We start from the raw sequence: 17,513 nt of genomic DNA on the forward strand, positions 1-17,513 counted from the left end.
TGTATCCCATGGTTAAGTCGCGGCGTCCATGCGTGGGGTTGTACCTCTCCTTAAAATATGGCGAGGGGGCCGATGGCTGGACATGCATGATACTCGTGAACGGGTGCTACTTGTGGTGACTGGTCGGACTTGAATTAGTGTATGCGGTGATATTAGTTATTTCGACTACGTAATTGCGGTGTTGTTCCCACGAGATTATAATTGCGTGCTCCTATTTCACCATGCCTCCTGCTGATAGATGATAAATCTTTGTTTTTAATTTATTTTATTATTATTATTACTTAAGGTGTCGTGTGGAACATGGTGTAATGGTTGCAGCTCCTTACATACGTTGTGTAAAACAAAAACTTGGCGATTCAAAAGAGTGGCGGAGAGTTTATTGCCAGTTCTTCATCCGTTCTACGCCCTTGATTTGAGAGCTGGCAGTAAATGTAAAATTAGAAGCATTTAACGTATATTTCTTTTTTTGACGTTCATAAGTGTACATTGTCTTACGTATTTGTTATTTATTGATTTTTCACTTTGACTTAAGTATAGGGAGTGTATGCTCCAACTTTACCTAGAATGAGCCATCAAGCCGTCAGTAGGGGGCTCGCTTTCTTGATGCTTCAGTCATCCTTTCTATAAGACACATGGAATAGAGCGGATATGCACCACCTCAATATACAGAATAAGAATGGAGACAGGAGCCCTGAAGTCTAAATTAAAGAACCAAATATACATTTGCAGACGGCTTCATTTATAATTATGTACCTCATTATTGTCTCCATCAGGCTTGGCTCTCCCAGGGCTTCTCGGGCCATAGTTCACGCTTAGGGTTCGATTTCCAGCATGAGGAATGAATGACATTTACGAAAATTTTACGGTTAGAGAAAACAGTTTCTGTAATTTTGCCGGACTTTCATTACTTTAAACAAGTGAAAATTAATTTTGATAATTAAATGTAATTTAAAATTGCGTAAGTCCAATACTGATTAGACCTCTACTTAACACGCATGTCTCACTAAAAGGTAGGTGAAGATTATACCAATATAATGTATTTAGTTAAATAAAACACAAATTTTATATAACACGTTTCTCTTAATTTATTCGACATAATGATTTTAAATACAGTTTATTCTAAAGTTATGAATAATAATAAAGTATGAAATAGACTTTTATTAATTTAAGCGACGCTCTGGAATGAAAATTCGCATTCGGAATGAGTAATTTTATTGCTTCAATATTTAGACTTGCATTTATCACTTATGTAATTCTACATATATCAACAACATGTATAATGTACAAAATAGATAAACGACCGACGCCTGCACACAATATGTCCGATGTATAATTTGAGCTATTATTTCATTTGGATATACGTATTTAAAATATAATCGTTAATACTATGATATCTTATAATTATCATCAGCACTTTAGGAAATGCACATCCTCAACTGTATGGTATAAATGGATTTCCTTATACTATTCTATTCCGTCAAACAGGTCCGCGTCGTCCAGCAGGTCCTGAAACGTCAAAGTCAGTTCAATTCAGTTCGGCAAATAAAAAAAACAATGGCGCCACAACCTTTTTAGGTCTGGACCTCAGATATCATGAGTAATTTGTTAACCTAATAGGCAAGTAGGTGATTAGTCTTCTGTGCTTGACGCACACCGTTGACTATTTTGGGTGTAAGGTTTCCTCACGATGTTTTCCTTCACCGTTCGAGCGAATATTAAATGTCCTACGCTGAAGGGGGTCAACACTGATCTATAGTTCGGCAAATAACGCTACATAAATCTGCAATTTCACAGAGCAATCTTCTCGTGCAATTCATTTCAATACTAACAGCCTCTATTTATGTACACCATACTTTGTAATGTAATCAAATAAGTACTTGAGGTTTTCATAGAAAAATACATTTCATTGAAAAGTAAATCAAATCATCCTCTGAACATTGTTATTTATCGAAATGGTTGAAGAGATACATTATGATAAGATTAAAACACTTGTAAACAATCTCAGTTTGATTTTAACTGAAAAAATTATATTACTAGTGAGACCCAAACACACTTCAGGTACAAACTAGGATTCGATTCAAAACCCTTAACACTACTATTATCTTATAAACAAACTTATGTAGTTTTTAATTTCGACACACATATTTGTAATCAGTTCAGATAACTGTTATTATCGATCACGATGTTCGGCGTGATTCAAGGCCCAAGCCTTTTGGGCCATAAAAAGTCTAACCTTCTTTAATATCGGCCATAAACAATGTTAAGGTTTGTCTTCCCACTACCAGCTCTGATTGGAGAATGATATCAAAGAGAAAATTGTTTGAAATCGTCAATTTAACTATGTCAAGGTGAATTAGTTTATCTTACCGGGCTTAAACGTGTATCTTCCAACAAAACATCGACCTCCCTCACAATCTCCTCCATGTCGAGAGAATCCTTACGTTTCGCGATATTATCCATTTGGTCCGGTGATCCTTCGGCGGATTCAGCGTCAAAGAACGCCGGTGAACTATTAAAAAAAACATTTATTTATTATTCTTTCATGATAGGCCGGCAATTGTCTACTTGTATTTGAAATTTTGATATTCAAGCAAATATGAGTTCTATACCATCCAAAAACGTTGCGTTTGGGTAGCGTAGTGAATCATTCTTCATAATTTGCATTTACAGTTGTATAAAATGAGAAACCAACTTTTATAGTTAAGTTATTGAATAATACATTTAGAAAGGTTAGGCATTGTGTAACTTTGCCATTAATTATTTGGTTAATGGGTTGAACCCATTAGTCACATTTTTATTTATTAAGTGAAATTATCCCAAACATAAGTAACTAACTTTTATAGTTAAGTTATTGAATAATACATTTAGAAAGGTTAGGGATTGTGTAACTTTGCCATTAATTATTTGTTTAATGGGTTGAACCCATTAGTGACATTTTTATTTATTAAGTGAAATTATCCCAAACATAAGTAACTAACTTTTATAGTTAAGTTATTGAATAATACATTTAGAAAGGTTAGGGATTGTGTAACTTTGCCATTAATTATTTGGTTAATGGGTTGAACCCATTAGTGACATTTTTATTTATTAAGTGAAATTATCCCAAACATAAGTAACTAACTTTTATAGTTAAGTTATTGAATAATACAGTTAGAAAGGTTAGGCATTGTGTAACTTTGCCATTAATTATTTGGTTAATGGATGACATTTTTATTTATTAAGTGAAATTATCCCGAACATCAAAAAAGCGAAATCAGGTTAGGTCGTGTCCTAGTAGTATTTACTATATTCATTACTACCCTCATTATTTAAAAAGTAATAATGTTTAATGTCAATATTTAAAACATACATTATTCATTTATATATTCCGTTAGAAACTATTGTATACAAAATATACTCGACTTATTAATATATAATTGTACTATTAATTAATTTAACTGTAGCGTCCAATATTAAATAAATCAAGATGTAATTTATAATTTTCTATAATCTTTGGTTTATTTATTATTATTTCGATAAATTTTTCCATTGTATTTCTTTATAAAATAAGTGGATAAAGTGTTATAAAGTTTAAATTGTTGAATCATCTAAGGAAGATATTGCGTTATCAAAAAATAACTTTATTGTGTTAATGTCAACAAATACTATCTGGTAAGTGGCGATGTAACTAAAAAAATAATTCAAATAATCTAAACTTACCTAATTACAGACTCAGGAGCAGGCCCCAGTCGTTTCGTGATCTCTTCCATTTCAGCTGAAATTTCTCGATCTACGTTGCTTGCTGCCTGTCGACTAGTTACGTTAATCGTATTTGACAAATCATTGTACTGAGAATAGCCCTTTTCCCGCTGAAATGTTTCCAGCACTAAGGACTCCTGAAAAATAAAATAAAATATGTTTATTATGGAATATAAGATACAGGTATCACTTCTACGTCATTAATTTGTATCGGTACACAAACCTACTCATCGGCAAAGAAGACAGAGGGCCGAGAGAAGAAGCCGGCGTAAGATACTTTCGGTACTCTTTTAAAATATCAAATCACCATACAAAATGACTATCGCAAACATCGATAGAAGAAACCAGAAAGGAGGGAGATACGGTCCGCTCTTTATTTGTACAAAAACTGAACAGAAACCTCGCTGTCCAGTTAACGGAAGCAGCACCTATTCACAGGCATGACGTGTGAGCCAGCTATCGTTTTACTCAACAGATCAGACAACACCACCGCCCCAGTCACATTTGAGTAAGCATGTACAAATGTAATAAGTATTCTAATAAATTAAATCAAATTACGATTTTGAGACAGTTCTAACATATCGCCTGTATCGTATGACTTGGCTAAGGCAAAAGATATCGACAAAATACACAACACGGTACAAGTACAGACAAACATATTATTAAAACTTTTTTAATAGGCGTCGACTTATGCATATATCTGTCAATCTATGTACCAATCTGTATTAATCTCAATAATGCATACTGTTCTTGATAAGACATTTCTTGTTAGCATTGGTATTTCAAAGTTTTTAATATCAATTTATGTCACAAAAAACATGTTTTAACGTTAGTTATGTTTAGCAACTTAAAAATTATTACATTAAACAAGATATTTGGAAGTTGGCTGGTGACTGGTCGGACTTGAATTCGTGTATGCGGTAATGTTAGTTATTTTTGACTATGTATTTGCGTGTTGTTCCCACGAGAATGTAAGTCATGCTCCTATACCACCCCACTGACGTCATGTGGAACATAGTGTGATGGTTGCAGCTCCTTAAAAGGGAGGGTTTATTGCCAGTTCTTCATCCGTTCTACGACCTTGATTTGAGAACTGGCATTAAATGTAAAATTAGAAGCATTTAATGTATATTTTTTGACGTTCATATGTGTACATTGTGTTACCTATTTGAATAAATGATTTTTGACTTTGACTTTCAGTTCTCTAGAGAAACGTTCACAATCATGAAAACATAAAACAATATTTCTATATTGGCAACACGTTTCATACAAAAACCACAATTAAAAATCTTAAATGACTCACCGCGTATTCGGGGAAAAGATTTTCATATTTAAAAGGATCGGCGAGAGATTGTCCGGACTTTTTGTTCGTGGAGCCGACCACGTCACGCCACAATGACACAACTTCGTTGACTTGTGATGGGATATATGATCTGCAAAATTCAAAGCACTCAATACAATTTTGATTCCTTTAACGTTTCGCTTGTGAATTTCTATATATATATATATAGATATATACCTGGCAAAAAATGCGGCTTCGGGCAGTTTGTTCGCTTTAATTAGTAGTTCAAGGCACTTGTCAAGGTCATTTAACATAAAATGAGTTACGAAGGCGATGTTGTCGTCACCTTCTTCGGCAGAGCGGTGTGCTACTTCCTCCAACAGTTCTCCATCACCTGCCCGACAAATTAGACTTGTACACCGATAGTGAATATGTAACATTTACGTTACATAAAAGTGTATACATAGCAAATTGTTTTGCATTTAACACATACTAGTACATAAACAAGCCATATACACGCACAACATACCTGTACTGCTGGCAAAGAGAAGTAAGGCACTGAAATCTTTAGCATTCTGATAGCAATTCTTCGTCAGTTCAGTATCGGCTGCCGCAGCCGCCGCCGCCCCGAGCCTCGACCATCTATATAAAATAAGTTTTATTTATGTCCCTTATATATCAATTGCATCCAGACGCCGTCTTTTCCTTGTAGCCTGCACGGTGGCTTTTGGGTGTTCCAAAGTTCTTCGTACGTCTCCACAAGATTTTTACAACGAATAGCTGCTAGTAATAATGTAGTTCCCGCAAATTAAACTACATACATGTCTAATAAAGTCTCGTCCGAGTTAGGAAAGACGTGTAAATTGATAAAAAAGCTAATAGCTGCTGGTAAAGCTGAATATTAAATTTTAGCCCGTAGGTCTATGTTGTACAAGTTGCACGTACTTACCGAATTTAACGTTTGTTAAGAAATGTTTCATGTTAAATCATAGTTAATGTGAAACTTCAATAAAATACACATTATTCTTCAAATCACTGGTTCTCAGATTTGAATAATGTTGCGCGGAGGCGATGAGAACCTGGAGAAGCTGATCGTAGTTCACACGGAAGGCAAAAGATCGCGTGGCCGTTCACCAGCCAGGTGGACCGATCACGTGAAAGGCTCATCGTCCTCAGAACTGACACTGTCATGAGAGAGGTGCTGGAGACATATAATCAGCTCATGCTTTCTTGCTGACTACGACGCTCAGACATGAGCTGCCGATTAAAGAGACTTCTATCGTATATACCCTATTTTCTTCTTTTTAAACAACTGCAAAAACTGCATCTCTCTTTTGTATATATTAATTGTTATGACAAAAGCATGTAATACCTGGCAGCAGACGTTTCGGAAGGTAGACCTTCAGCAATGGTGGCTTCCTCGGCCAACTGTTTGGCCTTTTGCAGTTCACCCAACGATAGAGCCAGCTCAAACTTGTGTTCTGGCTCCGTTGACACCGCTAATGCTTGCTGCTTGAAGCCCTAAAATAAAATATTGTCAGTTTAGTACTGTTGTAATACCAGGAATTTACAGAACCTTTCATATAATATTTACCTGCTTCTCCAGGAAATGTGCGACTCTAGTGCGATGCTCGTGAGGAATGGTTGGCAGGATCTGATCGGCAGTCTCAAAGTCACGTCGCATTACTGCTGTCTGGTAATTAAGAACTGGGAGAAGAACTGAATACGAAACTACGTTCAACTCTTTGTCATTTAAGTACAACCTGAAAATATATATGCATTTTAACTAAACGATCTCGTACCAAATACTCACAGGAATTATCCCGTTTTTGTTAAACAATAGTCAATAAATATAGATAGATTAGGCTGGGTTAGTAGGCAAAGTACCCTTTGGGTAGAATGCCTGGCGAACCCCGAGGGCATCTTAAGGGCGTGTGAAGGGCTGAGGTGTTTTTATGGGGTGGGGTCTCGCTACCCCTCTGAATAGCAGAGGGATTTGAGTTAAGACTCAGCCCCACAGTGCCCGCGATAGCAACCTTGGCGCGGGGCTGCGTAAGCGCATTTTCACCTAATTAAAAAAAAATAGGTAAAGTACGCATACTTCAAGGTCACTATTTTTTGAACATTATTTACATACAAGAAACCTAATCCCTGATTCAACAACTGATCTAACAATCGTCATGGCTGATGCTGGTTGAATTCATATCAGAAGTCAATTTTTTTTAAAGCAACAATTGCATTGCCATAATTTTATAGAAGATCATTTTTATATTTATCTAAAGTACAATGTCTTAATGACCATCATCTCAAATGCATCAAAGTTTGACACACTAACTTAGTATACGACATAGTATAGGAGCATAGCATAGCATGTCGACTTAAAGGCATCATCTTGGAAGACCATCAACTAATGAAGCAAGAACAGCAATAAGAGGAACTTCAGAAAACATTTAACAAGTCGGATTTTGGAATAGATTAGGAAAAGGAATAAAGTGTAAATTAGAATTTTGGACGCTACAATACAGAAAACTATCAACAACAATGGCTGTATGCTGTATGGGCCTAGCCAAATAAAAGGCAATAACTTAAGCAACTTTCCATAACAAGGAAGACGAACGAGGTAAATAATAACAAGACACATTAATAACAGAAAAGGGAAACCCAGTTAAAAGAGGAAGCTGTGACGATAAGAAAAATGAAAGAGTTGTGAAAAAATCAGCTAAGCGGCATAAGTTTTTATATGTATAAAGAAACGGGTTGAAATTTTTTTATATAAAAGTGAAATAGACCTAATCATTTCGTTCTTTATTTGTACCAGAAGGTAAACATAAAACAAATATGTAAATTGTCCGATTGAGATCTTGTGATTGGAACATCGAGTCTCTGTTGAGAGGTTGATTTTTATTTATGCCATATATTGATTTGTACTCCTCCAAATACTAAAGATAATGATAGTCCGTATTGCTCAAAACAATTTAAATTTTCTTCCAAGATGATATATTAGTAATATTTTTGTTCCAATTATACAATTATTGTAGGATAAGCTTTGTAATCTATTGTGAATTCAGTCAGTACATTGACTTGATATTGAGCAAAGGAGCAAGAGCGAATGTGAGACCTATGAACCATTGGTGCAGAGACACTAATGCAGAGGCCTGGTAGACGATGGATGGCCTGGTGGATGCTGATCATTTGGGCGGCTTTCGAGATGCCCATCCAAAAACGGCACGACTGCATTGGAATTTTAAGCGACCTGATTTTAGTACATTGAATTTTAAAGAAAAACTACCTATAACCGATGAGCGGGCATGATGAATTTCATAAAAGTGGCCGTAGCATTGTTGTGTTCAAATGCTGCAAGTTCTCAAAGCCACGGAGGACCGCAACCCTCAAACTATTTAAGCCATAAAATGCAGCCGGTTAAGTTGATACACCATAACGTACGAGATTGTGACGATGTGCTGGCTGAATCAGTGTTTCACATAATATATATAACTAGGCCGGCCATAAGTTCTGTTACAAATGAAAATTTGTAACTTTTTAATTCTATTGAATATGGAACACGTATATTATTTGAAAAGCTTCTTTCGATTTTGCGGCCACTCACAAATTTTTTCGTATTAATTATCAAATTACAATATGGAATGGGGTGTTAAAGAAAATAGGATTGCAGTGATCGCTTTGCACAAAGTGGGTACGGAGCTATCGGTTAAATTCCAAACACTTCAAAAGCATGTTATCAGCCGTATGTTCGTATATAGTACTATCAACAGATACAACAATCTGTCGTCATGCTCATCAATGCCAGAAGAAAAGGGCGGCCGCGTGCTGTTAGAACTATAAACCCTGTTAAAGCCAGAATTCGTCGAAACCCCATTAGGAAGCCAAAAATCTGATCGCGAGAAATGAAGATTCCCGCTAGGACTCTGTCGCGTATCATAAAACAAGACTTGAATCTCAGTGCTTATCGTTGATATACAGGACATGCCCTAAATCAATCTTTATAATTAATGGATCGATCAAAACGCCTTCTGTCGTGTAATGATGCAAAAATTGACACAATTGAAGACACACACTACAATAAGCAAAATGATAAACTCACGGTTCTAAAGAAGCTGCTCAAGAGTTCGAAAAGGTATAAAGTGGTCATCAACCTGCATCGGTGATGGTTGCGTGGGGCGAGTCTTTTCTAGGAGACACAAAACTAATTTTTGTGAAATATAACTTGTATTTTCCAGCAGGATTCAGCACCTACAATCAAGGCACGAACTACCCAAGTCTGCCTTGGAACCACGTTACGGACTTTATAATAGCTGAAGATTGGCCCTCATCTAGCCTAGGCCTCAACCCTTAAGACTTCAAATTATTGTCAGCTTCTGAGGACATGGCCTTCTCTAAACGACACGGCGACATTGAGTATCTTAACAAATCGTTGGAGCAAGCAGTGGCAAAATTTCGCTTGAAAACAGTGGGTAAAGCAATAAATTCGTGGCCAAACAGATTAAGGGCCTGCATAAAAACCAAAGGTCGTTTCGAATAAAATATTATTTTATTTTTTTCTCAGACTTTAATAAATATGTAGATATAAATTCTAATAACTACATTACTTTATTAAAAAATCATTTACAACTTTTGTAACAGAACTTATGGCTAGATATATGATATATTATATAACTTGTCTCAAATCAGTAAAATTTATTAAATATAAGAAAATGGGAAGCGGCACTTCAAAGTGACTCAAGAAACACCTCGTTACCCGAAACCCGTGTGCTCAACATGGGTTCTACTAGTAACTTCTAAATTATGTGGTGAATTGTAGTCCAGTAGTAATGGGAGACAGAAAATACTACTTCGAAAGCAATTAATTTGGTTGACAATGACTGGCTTGGTAGGCTTCACTCCATATTAATCATAAAATTTAATGACACGATCCAACTCAATATGTGTTATAATCTGGGTGTAAGCCTGAAGCTTATTATACGAGGCTTGACACAAGGCAGTAACTAAGGACCTTTAGAATTTATCAATGCTCAATATCCTATTGAAAGTCGTCAAGAACGCAAATCGCAGGTGCTCTTCACCGATAATCTCAAATTATACATAGATGGATAGATAGACGGATGGTGCAGGTCACAGTGTACAACTGCAGCAAAAAATTGATCAATAGATAGTTACCATGGAAAATACATTGAAGATTAATTTGTAAAAATACAAGGTATACTACCACTACTATATTTTAATTCTTTATAGAATTATTAGTAAGAGTTTTAGAGGATCTTACTTCCGAGAATATGTATAATAAACAATACAAGATATGCAAAGAGGCTTACAAAAACCTGTGTTTCGTGTTGCGAATAGCATGTGGCTTTCCGTATATCTTTAACTGTAGACCAAAGCAACGATGTGGGCTACATATGAAGCTTTAAACAGTCTCATATTATAGAGTACAAAATAAATGTAAAAAACTAATACCAAGGGTATGTTGTATCTTTTTATCCGACCCTAATTGTCTTGAGTTATATCAAAATATCTATTTAGAATTCTTACACGATGGCTGCGAAATGTATATAAAACAGAGACTGGAACGGTAAGGGTCAAGCAAAATCTAAGGCTGAGGTCACAACTGTTGGATGAAGGAGCCGACTACGCGTTTATATCGAGATAGATCTATTTGTTTGTAGGCTATTATAACTTTATTATTATGTATAAGATATAGGTATATACGTATTTTTATATAGAATTAACCAGATGTAATTATTATTGTGTAGTTAAAGTAAAGTAAATATATAATAATTATGAGTAAAATAAACAAAAATCTACTGATCTGAGAAAATCTTAACGAACTGTTGAGCCGCTGCCACGAATTCCGATTGCAAATCAAGGATTGAAAGTGGAACTGGATAGGTCACACATTCCAAAGCGATTCCAATCTCAAACCTAGTGACATACACCTCCAGAAAAACTAGAAGCGTGATAAAGGGCGTGGCTCAAGACCGAGCGCGAAGGTGAAAAATGATCCAAAAGACGAAGTCACTATCCAAAGAACTCACCGATTTTCCTTCGCGACGTATCCCAAAATGTACATAGTGTGATCGAGGTGTGATATTGTAACTATCTCGCCACCTACATAATAGTTGATTCTGTTCAATGAATTTGTGTATATGAAACAGTCGCCAACCCACAGACCAGTTTTCACAACTTCGTTCACTTCACCAAGCAGCTGTAATCATAATGTTACGGTGTATAGAACTAAACGTTTTCTCTATTGTCTCTATTTGATTTTCTCTTCTCTCTATGTTATATATTCCCGTTCGAAGACTAGTTTAGATATAACTTTTTTTAATGTAATAGCAGGCAAACGGGCAGAAGGCTCACCTGATGTTAAGTGATACCGCCGCCCGAGGACACTCACATTGCCAGAAGGCTCGCAAGTGCGCCGGCCTTTAAATAATTGGTACGCTCTTTTCTTGAAGGACCCTAGGTCGAATTGGTTCGGAAATAGTTCTGTGGGCAGCTGGTTCCACATAGTGGTGGTGACGGCAAAAACTGCCTTAGAAAACGCTCGGTTGTGAAACGACGGACGTCGAGGTGATACGGATGGTATTTTCTATTTTGCCTTGACGTCCTCGTACCTTTATCGTGCTTTGAAACATTACTTTTACAATATGGTTATACAACAAAGTTTGTTATGTTACTTTATTTTTTGACCAGCAGTGGATAAGTGTAAACAATTATATGTTATAGTTTTTATACTTACATCGAATGAATCTTCTATACCGTCTTCAGTAATATTGGTGTTTGTCTCCCGTGAGAGGTTAACAACATTGGCATTATAACTCAATAGGAAATAGGACTCATCTGTGGCGAGACACACCAAATTTCCAGGTTCTGACCAGTAGACATAGCGAGGTTGAATTTCTATTCTGTTGACAAATATATTGATTTTGTCTTATTAAGGAATCAAAGGCTCTTTAATATCTGTTAATCGAGTCTATGTTTAAGAATTTTAATTCTTTAGATTTAAAAAAAAGATTCTAGTCTAGATTTAAAAAAAATATTATTTACATGAGAAACTTAATATATACGAACGAGATACAAGTCGCCAAAAGCCGTCCTAATTTTAGTCTACTAAGCTTATTCTGATATGTAAATTAAAAGCCCTTTTGAATTGGTTAAACAGACTAATATTACGAAAATTTGACGGTAATTGAATAAACAATTGCACACCCTCATACTTAATAGAATTACACAAATAATTTGTACGCGGCTTCGGCATGATAAGCAATTTCGCTCGACGGATATTGCGTGTAGAGTTGTGTTTTTTTTTTAAATGATAAGGTAATATGTAGAGTTATCTATTTTTTTTAAATTAGGATACAGTTGCTATAAACATATAGTTGTTTAATCGTCATAATTTTGATTTCTTGGTAGATTTATAGCCTGTGTTAAAATGGTATATAAATAGTGTTTTTATTAATTTATTTTGTAGTGTTTGTATGTTAGATTTTTTTTGCATGCCGTACCGAATATTTCAATTTCTATTAGATTCTATTGACACACAGTACACATGAAATGATACATAAATTATATATGTTTATAAAGCATTGCACACATATTTTATATTAAATAATTGCAAGTTGCACACAGAATTTATACATAAGTGCCGAGCATGTTGTTTATTTTATTTAAAAAAAATCAATCAATCAATCGCGCTACAACCTTTTTAGGTCTGGTCCTCAGATTTCTGTATCTGTTTCATTATCTCTTATTAATTTAATAGACAAGTAGGTGATCACCCTGCTGTGTCTGACCGTAGACTTTTTGGGTCTAAGGCAAGCCGGTTTCCTCACAATGTTTTCCTTTCTGTTCAAGCGAATGTTAAATGTGCATAGATAGAAAGTCCATTGGTGCACAGCCGGGGATCGATCCTATGACTTCAGGGATGAGAATCGCACGCTGAAGCCACTAGGCCAACACTGCTCATTTATTAAATTCATAAAATTTGCTAAGCATAAATGTCTAATATTTTGAATTGGAAGCCTGTGTATCCACTTTACATTACATAACAAATTATTTCTTGTCATTTAATAAAACAAACATATTCTTAAAATACCAATTTTAAATTCACACCATCTGATTTGGTTTTCACGAGCAAATATCAGTAGTCCCTTCAATGTTATAACAGATTTTGACTTAATCGGTGGCATAATACATTTTCAGTTTGATTAAATATACATTTTACCGGTTAATAAATAACAAGAAGCATACACAATTGCAATCGCAACAGCTATCCACGTCTTTTTTTATTATATAGTATTAAAAAGCATTGCATTAATTTTTCACATCGCAAACTATAAAAAAAAAACCATATTTAACACATATTTAAAAAAAAATACCTATATATATGACATTTGCTATGAGTTTTAGACGAATTTTAGTGACTATTGGTGACTACAATGTTTCATAACTAACCCTATATATAAATATTGAGGTAAAGATTGGTACGCAAAGTTAAAGTATATTTTTAAGAATGTCAACGCTGTTGATGTTTCAAAAAATTCTTTATATTTTTATTCAATAACAGAATTTGGTATATTTTTGGCTTCAAATGCTAAAAAACTATGCCTTTTGTATGTCTTTTTTCTTCTTCGCATAGCATGTAACTTAACATATATTATATTATGTGGTTGTTTAAAGCTTACCTTCTTATTAATTCAAGTCGTTCCCAGTCATAAAACGAGAAGGCCATACCGCTTATTGACTTCACACCTAACATCCAGCCACCAAAGATCCCTTGAAAACAAATCATAATATAAGCAAATAGAACAATGCCGAGGAACCATCACATTAAGAAAGAAAGTACCTTGAGCTCCATACTCTGGCTTGAAACTCTTTAATTCTTTAAAGTTTTTAAAGACGCGGACAGTGCTTGAATTTTCTAATGTAGCGTATTTCGAGCTATCCTGGGCCCAGACAAATTCTTGCGCGGATCCAAAAGCTTTGTTACGTAGGGCCATGGCGGTGTAAATAATATATTCTCCATCACCACATACCACCACAAAACGTCCATTGGGATTGTGCTCAATTGTCTGTGGATATATCTCACATGATCCCATATCTTTTGCAACCACAGGAACACGTTCCCCATCTTTAATATCAATATCTGCAATATAAATTTGTTAATCATTTAGTAATTAATATATAATCAAAGGACTTTATTTGTACATGATTATATTTTACTTTGAATACCTTCAGGGAGTGCTTTTAAGTTGACCTGCTGCATTTCAGAATGTTTAGCCCATATGATTTTGCCTCCACTCACATCCATTGATATAGCTGGCTCTTCCCTTCCAATTTTTATCATTATGGTGCCCTCGTCATATCTGAAATTTAATAATAGATAAAATTAACAAATAATCAAAAAAGAAAAAGATTCATATATATCTAAAGAACATAGAGATAGCACTAACCCAATTGATACATTGTTAGAGCCATGTAGAGATGAAATTGTCCACACACGCTCAAACCCATAATTAAGAGAAAACTCCAGACGATATGTTCCAGCATGCCAGAGCCTAACTGTGCCATCTTCTGATCCTGTCAAAAGGATTGGCAGCTCTGGGTGGAATGAAACAGCTGATACATTCTGTGTATGACCTGAAAACAATTTCTTGTAAAATTTATAAAATACTTTTCAAATTGTAACAAAATTTTGCATCTTTCTTTGTAACTTGTGTACACATCATATCTGTATTTACATGAAAATGAAACTTTTCGTTTTTTTATTACCTTCTAATGTTTGAACACAAGTTTTATTTTGATAGTCCCATATCTTAACAAGGCGGTCATCTGCACCACTAATGAGGTAAGGCTTATCTCCTCCATGATAATAGTCCACACAATTAACTCCTTTTTCATGCCCCTCCAATGTAAAGTTTGATATAGATGCACCCAGTTGCCAAACCTTAATGAGATTATATAAAACAATATGGTTATTACAAAAACATATATAATCTATAGTAGTACAAATGTATATAACTTACCTTTACTGTTGTATCTAAACTGGCACTAGCAAACATGTTGTTGTCTTTGGGATTAATTACAATTTGCATTACATAATGAGTGTGTCCTTCAAATACTTGCTGACATGCCCAGTTACGGTCCCAATTCCATAATTTTATCAACAAATCATCTATATAAACAAAGGATTATTAATTACAAAGATGAAAAAAAACTATATCAATTTCATTAAAGTGCATAATATCAATGAAAATTTAAATTAATAACTTACCACTGCTAGTAAGAATAAATGGTTGTGTAGGATGTACAACAATACATCTGACATAATCAGAATGTGCCTCAAATGAATGCACACACTCAAGAGTATTATAATTAAAAACCCTTATCTGCATATCATCAGAGCCTGTGACCACCCAATTCTTTCTAGGCACAAACTTTGCTGACCTAACAGGTAGTTGATCACAAACCTAATAAGAAAATACAATCTTTATTTACTAGTTAAGTTGCTTTTGTATTATATATTTAGTATTTAATTGTTAGTCTTAAGATATGACTTTAAGAAACAAACTGTTTGGAGCTATGCTTACCTCAAATCTTTTGATCTGCGTGTGTGTCTCATAATTCCAAATGTTGACATCGCCATCATAGAGCGCACATAGAAGCCAGGGTTCGGAAGGATGCTGATCTACACACTTGACGCGATCAGACCTCGCAGTCAACTTCCTCTTTATATCAAGTCTTAGCGGCTGTGCGAGCATAATAATGTCAGATTATAATATCGCTTATTGTATCCTTATTTACCACTTTTAAAATCTAAGAACCAACTAAAAAATTTAGCTACAATCGGAAGCCGACATGTAAGTGATGACATACTCCAGCTAAGTAGTAAATACGTGGCTGACATATCATCAGAACGTAGGGCATAATTATAAGTCTGTATTTGGAACTTTCTCTTAAGGTAAAACACTAACTTACCATTATCAAAACTTAATACATGAAATTTTCTTGAATTCGTTACAAATTAATATAAGAGTTACAACCATAAACGTTTGACAGGGTGGGTGGACGTGTCACTTTTTTTTCTTAATAAAAATTACAAATAAAATCTGATACACACACTAAAGTTGCCACTTTTCTACTACAATATAATAATTATAGTAATTTTTCAACCAATAGGTGCGTATTATCGAAGCTACATGCTAATATTAATTATTTATTTCTTTTTCTTCTTTAAGAGTTGCTGCGTTGGAATCGTTTTAAATAAATAAAATATAATTTAAAGAACATACCAAAAATCTATCAAATTATCTATCCATAGATTAGGTAGATAAAATCATCTCATCAAATTATACATAAAATTTGTAATGATAAATATAAGAATATAAAAAAAAACTGCGTCGAATTTAGTACTTAGTTACCTTGCTACCGAAACTAACCCTTAACTTTTAATATATGACAGCCACTACTACTCTATTAATATTTACTAAACACCCCTTCTCTTATAAGAAAGATGAATTACTTAAATAAATTAACTACAAGTATTTAAAATATATGCCTTCTAGCATATAGTTTGCTAACTATAACTCCCGTATGTCAATATCAAGTTCATTTTTATTCTTAATGTATAGACGTCCATTTAAATTTTGGCAGATAACCTTTGCATGGTAAAACGACGAAAGCCAAGGGCGATTTCGGCGAGTTTCGTGTTGTCTCAGTGAGTATATTTACACAGCACATAATCAACATCTATTTTAAAATCATTGGACTAAGGATAATTCAAGTATAATGGGCTAATTACATGGAACGATACACGAAACAAAAAAGAAAGTGGATATTTATTTCAATGATGGGTCTATGGTCTAATGCCGTGGCAGTCTGTAGTCTGTACTCGTAATATGTATATGTGTATTGTGTATTTATAAACTGACTAGCGAGTAGCGGACCCGACAGCCGTCCTGACTTAACTATGAATATTGATTTTGAATTGCTATAATTAATTTAAAATGCTTTATGATACACAAAATTCTTTGTTTGTTTTTCCTGGCGCGTATATAAATTGTTTTGTTAGTATTCCGACATGGGAACAGGCGACATATAAGGCCGTGTGAAAGACATTTTCAAGATTAATGCCACAAACAATTAACGACTGTAACTATTTTATCAATATAATAACTACTCATTTTTTGCAGCACGCATTCTGTCAGTGTTTTGTCAAACGTCATAAGGTTACAAAAAACACATTGAATTTTAAGAAAAGTCAGGATTACTTAACATGGTGGTTAAGTAGTCTTAAATTTTAAATTTTTAGTTTTTTTTCTCTTTCTAAGAACCTTCTCCTGACAATAATAAACACAACAAAAAAAAGAATTAACACAATCGGTCCAGCGTTTAACGCATGATGCCGTGACCAAGGGAAATAGGGATTCAATTTCATATGTATATAATATATATTTAATCTATATATATTATAGAT

The 17,513-nt window shown here is 34.5% G+C and overlaps 1 protein-coding gene across 2 annotated transcripts; it reads right to left on the reverse strand.

The window, feature by feature from the left end:
• Positions 1-1,282: 1,282 nt before the first annotated feature.
• Positions 1,283-16,128, reverse strand: LOC123718526 (coatomer subunit beta'). Of its 2 annotated transcripts, XM_045675115.1 has the most exons (19): positions 16,016-16,128; positions 15,628-15,786; positions 15,312-15,507; positions 15,064-15,212; positions 14,810-14,984; positions 14,491-14,677; positions 14,270-14,403; positions 13,884-14,183; positions 13,723-13,813; positions 11,778-11,943; positions 11,071-11,240; positions 6,615-6,783; positions 6,393-6,541; positions 5,550-5,662; positions 5,258-5,414; positions 5,042-5,171; positions 3,700-3,875; positions 2,368-2,509; positions 1,283-1,506 (listed from the first exon to the last, which is right to left on the reverse strand). In XM_045675115.1, the coding sequence occupies exons 1-19, from the start codon at positions 16,016-16,018 to the stop codon at positions 1,465-1,467; spliced, it is 2,808 nt and encodes a 935-aa protein (XP_045531071.1). In that variant the 5' UTR covers positions 16,019-16,128; the 3' UTR covers positions 1,283-1,464. The 2 variants fall into 2 exon arrangements, with proteins under 2 accessions (XP_045531071.1, XP_045531070.1); XM_045675114.1 differs by lacking the exon at positions 16,016-16,128 and having other exon boundaries at positions 15,628-15,798.
• Positions 16,129-17,513: the final 1,385 nt, after the last annotated feature.

The sequence above is a fragment of the Pieris brassicae genome, chromosome Z (assembly GCF_905147105.1).
Source record: "Pieris brassicae chromosome Z, ilPieBrab1.1, whole genome shotgun sequence".
Lineage (NCBI taxonomy): Eukaryota > Metazoa > Arthropoda > Insecta > Lepidoptera > Pieridae > Pieris > Pieris brassicae.